General features: G+C 43.8%; 1 protein-coding gene across 1 annotated transcript in view; it reads left to right on the plus strand.

Annotated features, from left to right (window-relative positions):
• Positions 1 to 10,113, plus strand: part of DYNC2I1 (dynein 2 intermediate chain 1) — a 53,620-nt gene that overhangs the window by 20,038 nt on the left and 23,469 nt on the right. The window contains exons 9-12 of the mRNA XM_084792794.1: positions 3,950 to 4,079; positions 4,730 to 4,841; positions 6,564 to 6,652; positions 8,962 to 9,091. Coding sequence (XP_084648920.1) covers positions 3,950 to 4,079; positions 4,730 to 4,841; positions 6,564 to 6,652; positions 8,962 to 9,091 — 461 coding nt within the window. The remainder of the gene's footprint in view (positions 1 to 3,949; positions 4,080 to 4,729; positions 4,842 to 6,563; positions 6,653 to 8,961; positions 9,092 to 10,113) is intronic.

Raw genomic sequence — 10,113 nt, forward strand, 5'->3', positions numbered from 1 at the left:
TAGGCTTCCCTCTGTGGACGGAGAACCCTAGAGTCCTCATCTCAAAGCACTGTTTCAAACGAGTTAGAAATGTCTAACATTGATTCTGCAGTGGCTCGGTGATCATAACTTCTAAATTTGACCTCCCATAAAGTCACTGATAGTGTGATCAGGGACATTGAACCATAGTGGCTCAGAACCAGGCCCAGAGGCACCAAGAAATATTATAAGCAGGGTGAGACAGGCAAGGAAAAAGAATGCTTTTTTTTCTCTTGTCGTCTTTCCCTAGTCTCCCACCAGAGGGGCCTAGAATGACCTGTGACTCACTAGGAAATAGTTATGCTGTCAGTTAACAAGTCAGAAGCATGTTTTTGTGCATATAGATGGATTCTTCCCGTGTCGAATAGATGCTAAAACAATGACAATGTGGTCTAAAAGCAAAATAAAACAACAAATAAATAAATAATAAACAAACAATAATAAAAACAATGACAATGTTCGAGATCATAGCATGAAATCTTCCTGTAACCGCTTGCCAGCCCTTTGCAGAGGCAGTCCTCTATGATGTATCAAATGCGGCTGCCAATGACAGATACTGTGGAGCCGCATACAGTTGTCAGAGCAGCATTCCTTTTTGACAGTGAGTTTCAGAGGATTGGGACAGGTCTTCGACTACTTTCTGTGATGAACAGTTTGAATAAAAAAACAAAACCAAAAATACCTCTTCAGCTAAAAATAACTATGAATGCGGAATCTAAAGCAACAATAGTAACCACAAATCCTGAGGCGGCTGCATGAAAAACTAGTAACAGTGAAGCCCACCAGGACCCAAAGGACCAAGTATCACAGGAGACGTTAGAGTGCCCGTCCTTGTGTTGCCTCTGTGTCCCATTGCAGGGACTGTATGTGTCTCTCCAAGTGGCCAGTCAGGTAGGGAGCAAGAGTAGGGAACAGTGACATTCACCTGTAGTTGGGCAGACGGAAAATGAAGATTAGGGCCTTGAAGTAGGAAAGTCCTTGGTAAACACTAAGGCCTTTGTGCTAGGAATAAGGGCAATTTTGGAAGTAACTATCACATCTCAGATCATGACACTGAGCCTCTGAGTACCCCAGTAGGACCTGTTTGGTGTGGCCTGTTTGGATTCTGATTGCCAGGAAGAAAATAAACAGAAAATAAAAGAATTTCTACAAAAATTTCTGTATGTCTAATATCCAATAAGCTACTAGATGCATCAAGGAATTGGGGTCATATAACTAAAACCAAGAGTGAAATAAAGTGTATTAACAGGCCCATGCATGGTCCGGAGACTGAATCTTTAGTGCTGGATTTAAAAAATAAGATTAAAATAGCATGTGATTACTATGTATATAAGCAAATTGACAAACAATGAATTTGATCAGAACATTGAAATCAGTGCGACAATCAAACTTTAGGGCTCTTCTCTAAAAATAGAATAATTGGATGGCTTCAAATGTGGCAAACCAGCCACTAGGCAAAATGTCCTCATTCCTGCCACAAACAGAATCTGCCTAAAAATGGGCAGCTTAGATGCAGGCAGAGTTGACGGCTGCACTCTGCCAAGATAGGGTAAGCAAATCCTTGATAGTTCCTGCCCTGTGAATAAATCTGGCAGAGATACTGGGCCAGAAAGCAGAAGATGAGGCTCCAACGTTACAGAGAGTGTTGGGTGACTGTTCAGGCAGTAAACCGTCTAAGTCAATTTGTTCATTTTGGAAGCTGGTAACCCGCACTGCTGGTTCACTCAGGAATTTAAGTTTTATTCCTTCTCAAGTTTCTGAGGGGCACTGAAGGCCAGATAGTATAGTTTTACAATCAAGTTTAGTTGGTTAGGAGAAAAGATCATTTTAGATCAAGATAAAGAAGTTAAGTTATTAGAGTTGAGATAGGATAGATATTGAATTTCATTCAGAAATTTAGACCCAACAAAACAGGAAAGACATTTACTTCAAGCTGGACAAATACAAGTAGCCAAACCACTATGAATGTAACATTTATAGAACTCATGATTCTTATGAGCGTCACATGGTTCTCCCTGCTGTGTATAGTTTGTTTTATACATGTGTAATAAAATAAATGTATTTAAAAAATAGAATAATTGAAACTAACAGTTGGATTGATGAATTAGTTCAATGACAAATTATCAGAGGTGGCAGGATCAGTGAGTTGGAGAGAGGACAGTGAAAACTTTCTAATTTGAAGTGAAGCTGAGGAAGGGGACAGATATAAAAGTGACTGCATAGACGCGACACAGAGCAGGAATCATCTCATGTGTATAACTGAGTCCAGGAAGGGCAAAGAGAAAGGCCATGGCACAGACCACACTTTAAGACAGTGTCCGCAGATGTTCAAAATTTGATGACTATAAACAGTGGCCTAAAAGGTTCAAGAAACATAAATGGAGACAGCAGAGAAGGACAGCAGCGTCCAGTGAGAGAGAACCCAGGTAGGCTGCCGAGCGCAGATAGCAGAGGGCCAGGGAGCCTACAGTTTGAAAGTTAGAGCAGGCAGCTTAAGTGGGAGGGTTTCAAAGGAAAATGTAGGCCACAGTGGCAAACATGCTCCACGTGCTGGAAGCAAATAATGTCCTTTAAAAATTAAAGTAAAAGATACACATTTCCTGGCCTACAAAACCATGAGAATTCCTTGCTTACAGACCTAGACTAAAACCAACAGGCATTGTCCAGGCAGAAGCAATTGATGCCAGATTAAAAAAAAAAAAAAAAAGGACTCCTAAAGGAGGAGATGACAAGGGGAAAGAAAGGTGAGTTTATGAACATGTAGAGATCAGTACTGACTGAATAAACACTGCAGTATCTTTTGGAATTAAACATTAGGTAGAATTAATTTGTTTGCAGTTTAGCCCAATAATTGAAGAGGAAATTGGGACAATAAGTAATTGTAAGGCCCAGGCAGGCAGATCAAAGCACTTAATGTAAGTTATGGTTTAGTAGTGTACTTAAGGTACCATTCAAAGATAATGGGAAGACAGTGTAGCAAGTGAGTAAGTAGAATAATTAAACCACACAATCAACCCTGCCTGCCCCCGAGACAGGGTCTCTCTGTGTAGCTCTGGCTGTGCTGGACTCACTTTGTAGACCAGGCTGGCCTCGAACTCACAGGGATCCACCTGCTCCTGCTTCCTCGAGTGCCGGCATTAAAGGCGTATGTGTATCTTTTACAACTGGAGAAATAAGTATATTTTAGAAAAGAAACTTCACGTCAGACACAGAAAGGTTGTAAATAAATGGGTGGGAAAAGATATGTCAAACAAACTCTTACCAAATGATATGATGTCACCTATGTCAGGCAGATGTAAGAATGAGAAGACTACTGTTGCGTCACTTCATAATGCTAAGAGGGAGGCTGGACAGAGCCGGACACTCCTCACCTGAGTATTCACAGCAGTGTCACAGCATCACATACCAGAAGTCCAGCCAAACCCAAAGGAGAACTGATGTCCACACGTGCAGAGAGACTTTTAAACATAATTTTCTTAGATTAATGCTGTGGCATTCAGGGACATGAAGGCTGAAAACCTGGCTGTCACAGTGGCTGATAGTATAGAAATCCTACTAGCAAACACAGTAAATCATGAAAAAAGCGAGTTGCTGCCCATGAATATTCTCGTGTATATGTTTTGACTTTACCAACCTCAGGGCACTGCAGTGGATCAGTCACACATTTGTTCATGGTATATTCACACCATTAGTTTATAACTATTGTTACCCAGTGGGTTTTTTTTCCTTTTTCTGCTAGGACTCTAACATAGGGTCTTCTGTAAGTTAGGAAAGCATTTGGCCACTGAGTTACACCCCCAGCTCCTATTTAAAATAATTATTGGGTACTTTAGACTCACTCTAATTATTTACATGTGACCCTAAAACATACCCTCTTGCATGTCCCTGAGTATATTATTAAATTAAATTTTGTTTACAATCTGTTTTAAAGGACACGAAGTGCAAAACTGCTCCGGCTTATTGATTTAGACTTTTCGTTCACCTTTTCTCTCTTGGACCTACCACCAGTAAATGAATATGACATGTACATTAGGAACTTCGGGAAAAAAAATACCAAGCAGGTTAGTAAAAAAGAAAAAATGTGTTATCTAAGTGATAATACGAAGGAATAGTATAAGTGAGTGCCTTACGTCATGGTTTTTGAAGGCTACAGTTGGGAGAAAGTGTGTCTTCATATCCTGGTCCTCATAAATGTGCTCACAGGATGTGAAGTCTGAAGCTAGCCTCTTGGGCACGATGAGTGACTGATACAGATGGCAGGCATTGAGTGTCTTTTCTGTTGCTCTGATAAAATACCCCAACAAAAGCAGCTTAGGGGGAGTTTATTTCCACTCACAAGCCCTGGTTACGGCCCATCCTAGCAGGCCAGCCTCTGCAGCAGGAGTGTGAGAGAGCTAGTTACACCTGCCATCAGAAGAGTAGAGTGACGGTTGCTCATAGCTCTACTCAGGTCTTTTTCTCCTTTCTTATATAGTCCAGAACCCAAGCCCAGGCAGTTGTGTCACCGCTTTTAGACAGGATCTTCCCACATCAGTTAATGTTCGAGAAAGTCCCCCACGACTAACCCGATCCTAACGCCAGGAGTGCTTATTTTAATATTTTTAAGTTTATTCATCTTTTTAAACAAATGTAGTTGCTTTTATTTTCAGTAATGACAAATTGCTCTGAACTTGAAAGTAGATGTTACTTCTAGCCTGCTTTTGTCTCCAAGGCCTACGTTCAGTACAACGAAGATAATGTTGAGAGAGACATTCAGACTGAAGATATAGGAACCAGGGAAGTGTGGACCCAGCACCCAGCAGAAGGCACTGCTGTGTCAGGAGGTAACCCTGAGTGCCGAGCGCCCGCGCTTTTTACAGTGTGTCTTGCGGTGTCTGGAGGTAACCCTGAGTGCCCAGCGCCCGCGCTCTTTACAGTGTGTCCTGCTGTGTCAGGAGGTAACCCTGAGTGCCGAGCGCCCGCGCTCTTTACAGTGTGTCTTGCGGTGTCTGGAGGTAACCCTGAGTGCCCAGCGCCCGCGCTCTTTACAGTGTGTCCTGCTGTGTCTGGAGGTAACCCTGAGTGCCAAGCGCCCGCGCTCTTTACAGTGTGTCTTGCGGTGTCTGGAGGTAACCCTGAGTGCCCAGCGCCCGCGCTCTTTACAGTGTGTCCTGCTGTGTCTGGAGGTAACCCTGAGTGCCCAGCGCCCGCGCTCTTTACAGTGTGTCTTGCGGTGTCTGGAGGTAACCCTGAGTGCCCAGCGCCCGCGCTCTTTACAGTGTGTCCTGCTGTGTCTGGAGGTAACCCTGAGTGCCCAGCGCCCGCGCTCTTTACAGTGTGTCTTGCTGTGTCTGGAGGTAACCCTGAGTGCCGAGCTCCCGCACTCTTTACAGTGTGTCCTGCGGTGTCTGGAGGTAACCCTGAGTGCCCAGCGCCCGCACTCTTTACAGTGTGTCCTGCGGTGTCTGGAGGTAACCCTGAGTGCCCAGCGCCCGCGCTCTTTACAGTGTGTCTTGCTGTGTCTGGAGGTAACCCTGAGTGCCCAGCGCCCGCACTCTTTACAGTGTGTCCTGCTGTGTCTGGAGGTAACCCTGAGTGCCCAGCGCCCGCACTCTTTACAGTGTGTCCTGCTGTGTCTGGAGGTAACCCTGAGTGCCCAGCGCCCGTGCTCTTTACAGTGTGTCCTGCTGTGTCTGGAGGTAACCCTGAGTGCCGAGCGCCCGCGCTCTTTACAGTGTGTCTTGCTGTGTTTTTACTTAACTCCTTTTTCTCATGTTTCTTTTTGATGAGGTTGTTAGTGTATGACTGTGGAAGCACTCTTCCAATAATCCTTTGAAGAAACAAGCGAGCTCATGTTGATGAATGAGCTCAGAGCTGCTGAATCACAGGGAATCATTAAGCCGGCCTGGAACCTAGTCTGAGCCCTGGCCAGTGGGGGCGGGGAGATACTGTGCTGGCCTGGAACCCAGTCAGCCCTGACCAGTGGGGGAGATACTGTCCTCCAGATTGTCACCATATAACTGTCGGGCAAACTGGCCTGAGCCTGGGATGGCTCGTTCTCATCAGGAGAGGCTTTTCACCTTTTCGTGCTCTTTGGACTTGTGTTTCAACAGTGCAGTTCAGAGGTCTCTAGAAGACTACCTTCAGCTAGTCACATGCAACACACTTTACTGGTTGACTTTAGTTTTCTAACGAATTGTCTCTATGAGGCAAGGAATATATCCTCAAGTAGGTGTCACCATTAAGAAAGCTGTTGGGTTGGCATCTCTTACTCCAAGTGCCTTGGACCATAAATGTTGCTGATTTCTCATCTTTATCCCTACCTGTAACCTAACACTCACACCAAACACACCGGTTCATTTTACTGCGTTCCTTAAGAACTTACTGTAAAGCAATGTGAAATGGGGGAGGGGGGCATCACAGGTAGATGTAGAGGATGTAATGCCGTGTCTGAGTTTTCTTCTAGGCTTCTCAGTATTTGTAACACTGCTTCCGATGCTGTGATTTGAAAAGCAGAGCTGTATGGAGTCCCCCTTGGTTGACTTAATAAACTTACTGTATTTCAGGTAGTGAAGAAAAAGACTTCCCTGGTGTCACGGTTGTACCAAAGATTGACACCCCGCGGCTGTCGAGTTTCCTCCGGGCAGCGTGTCAGGTACTCTGTGTGTTCATGCTGACGGGGCCATTGTGTTCAGAGACAGAGCTAGGGCACGCTGCCGGCCCGTGCTTTAGCACCACTTCTTCATTTTCCGGCATTTTCTAATGGGTTCTCAGTAATACATTCATAAGTCCTTGTATGCAAAATAACACTAAGTAAATATGGATCACTGAAAATTCTGTGTTTTAGGGGTTCTTTACTATAATTTCCTACAGTTGAAAATAATTATAGACTCTAAGGCAAGCATGTTAACCTGGCAAAGCAAGTATAAAGCTATATGGTATTTGTAACTAACAAACTCAAGATTTTAACAACAGGCTATGGAAAATTTCAAAGTACATAATAGTGAGGCTCCTTGTCCTGCAGCAGATGTCACCTCACCCGACTTCTTCTTTTGTATTCTGGAACTTTTTTCATCATTTATCTGATTATTTTGAAACTAACCCTAATCATACTACTTTTACCCCAACATACTTGGTATAAATCTCTAGAAGAAAACAATCTTCTGTTGATGTAAAAAACACCTCAAATGGAATAGGAGAATTTATTCTGCAGCCAAATTTGAGTGACTTTGGCCTGGGCACATGGCTTTAGGTTACTCTCAATACCATATTCCAACATGGCAAACATTTTCATTAAGCTTTTATAGGTACAGAACAAAAGAAAATCCTAAGCCAAAGCCCTTCTCAGATACATGTGAGAACAGTGGGTGGGAGGGTAACAGCGGCGTGAGGAGGGGCTGTGCTTGCCTCCAGCTGGGCAGGGAAGGCTTTCAGGAGGCGGAATAGACTGAGCTAGGTTGTCAGTGGACTTGTAGTAGTCCAGCTCCCCAAGCACAAAGCTCTTTAACACAGTTGTGACATACTAACATGGGTTGTTTCTAATATATTAAGATATGAAGTTGATGTTTGATCTCTATGTTGCTTGAACGTTTTAAATCAATTTAGAATTTAAATATGGAGCAGACATAAGCAGCCTAGTAATGTTAGGCCTTGGCGGGTTGGCCTGGATCAGGCTTGTTTTTCACTCTGTTACCATTACCTGCGGTTATTTTGCCTCAGTGTCACAGTTAGCAGGAGTTTGTGGTTCAGAAATAGGATTAGGCTTGGCATGTTGTTGTTATTGTTAGACTCTGTTTTAGTATAAAGCTCTGGGAACTTCAGAGTCTTCAGGTTCAGGGCAGTGAGATGCGGGGAAACAGGCAATGACAGGTTAGGGGAGGCTGCTTCAGCCTTGAGCTCACAGGCGTCTTGTTTTTTTGTTTGTTTGTTTTTGTTTTATTGTCTTTTCGAGACAGAGTTTCTCTGTGTAGCCTTGGCTACCCTGGACTTACTTTGTAGACCAGACTGGCCTCGAACTCACAGTGATCCACCTGCCTCTGCCTCCTGAGTGCTGGGATTAAAGGCGTGCGCCACCACGCCTGGCTTCATAGGCATCTTTTATGCCTAGCACATCTCTGTCCAATTTAAAGCACAATCCTGACATTCCTTGCTTCATATTGCCTGCCTTCCTCTCACCATTTCGGCTAATTCCCGAGTCTTTTCACATTGTAGAGATGACCTGCTTAGATCTGTTGCAGGCATTTAATGCTGACATGGGATGCAGTGAGTGATGGTTGTCTGTTTTTCCTTAGTGCCTTGCTTGCTTGAAGGTGTTAGATATACAGGTTCCCGCCTCCTCTGGAATCTGTTTGTATTTAGTGAAGCAAACAACATGTAAAATGAAATAATGGCATCCTGGACAGCATATTAGTTTGCTATTATTATGCAAAAAGAACATTTAAAAAAAAAGTTATGTATGGTATGGTTTAACCAAGCATTTATTTGTAGAAATAGGATCTACAAAAGGTGATTTTTAAAGGAAGGCTAGCATGGTGCCAGCATTTTAAGAAAGATAGCTCAGCTGGGCATGGTGGAACATGCCTGTAATCCCAGCACTCAGGGAAGCAAATACAGGCAGATCTCTGTGAGTTTGAGGCCAGCCTAGTCTACAGAGCAATTCCAGGACAGCCAGAGAAACCCTGCCATGAAAAACCAAAAAAGAAAAAAAAAAAAAAAAAGACTGTCGTCTTGGGGATGGTTTTTCTTTTTAAAAATTTATCTTTTATGTTGTATGTATGGATATTTTGCCTGCTTGCTTATTGATGTATCATATGTGTTCATTCTGGGCCTACAGAGGCAGAATTGTCCCTGGACTAGAGTTGCAGCTACCGTTGAGGGGCTGAGCTTTGAACCCAGGTCCCCGGCAAGAGAGTGCTCTTTGCTGCTGAGCCCCCTCTCCAGCCCCTGCTCACTTGTCTTTCAAAGGTGGTCGCTGTTCTGCTTGAAGAGGACCGTTTGGCAGCTGGACCCAGCTGGAATTCCCGAGCTCAAGACAAAGCTCTGTGTGTCAGTGACAGCTCCTCTCAATTGAACATGAACCTGCCATTCCTTCAGAGTAAGAGGCCTTTTCTGATGTTGGTTTATAACCAAACACAAACATTTATATTGAAATAATGATCATCAATGTTACATATTTTTACTGTGATGGGGTTTATTGTATATAAAACAGAGAAAGACTCAGTGGCTGCAGAATTGCAAGTGGATGGTGAGGATTCTTTTCTTAAATGTGTATGTTTATGACTTTCATACGTTAATTAGAAGAAGCCTGACACCAATCTAAATTAGTGAAATTATTAGTAACTGAAAACTGAGATTGTCTGTGCTTCAAGTCCTGTAATTTTTTTCAATCAGCTACTCAGTTAACACGCAGCTGTAGGAATGGTGCGCTCATGGGGCGTTTGACGTCAGAGCACCCAAGGTAGTTTAAACTACATTTGCAAGGCCACATTTGATTATTTATCTTACGGTTTATTTGTTTACTTATTTTTGGCTGTCCTGGAACCAGCTCTGTAGAACAGGCTGGCCTCAAATGCACAGACATCTGCCTACCTCTGCCTCCCAAGTGCTGGGATTAAAGGTGTGTGCCTTCGCTGTCCAGCTACTTATTTTGTGCCACTGTCTCAGTTGTTAGCCTGGCTTTGAACGCTTGAGCCTCCTGCCTTGGTCTCCCCAGACTATAAATGCGTGCTCACACACCTACATCCGTGTAAGTCTTCAGCTCAGGACAGCTTTGCCTTGGAAGAGCTGACCAGTGAGGTCGCTGCTGCAGTCATGGTTGTGGTTGTGAGAAGGCTTGGCAGGGGCGAGTGGTGCCCAGCAGTGATATCTCCTTCAAGAGACAGGATGAAAGCATGTTCTGGCACCTGTACAGCCGGAGACTGCTGTCTGCCCGGGCTCTAGGCATTTCTTCTGTCTTGCCTGCTGTTTTGAGGTTGACTCATGTGCTTTCCCTATCTTTTAAGCGTTAATTCCATTGTTAGCCTTTTCACATTCTTTAGAGTATTTTTGTTCATCCTCTAGAAAACCTGTAAATCATTGTACTTGCAGCATTCATTGTAAATACTCATGAGACAGACG

This window comes from Acomys minous (assembly GCF_964271855.1).
Source record: "Acomys minous genome assembly, chromosome: 8".
NCBI lineage: Eukaryota > Metazoa > Chordata > Mammalia > Rodentia > Muridae > Acomys > Acomys minous.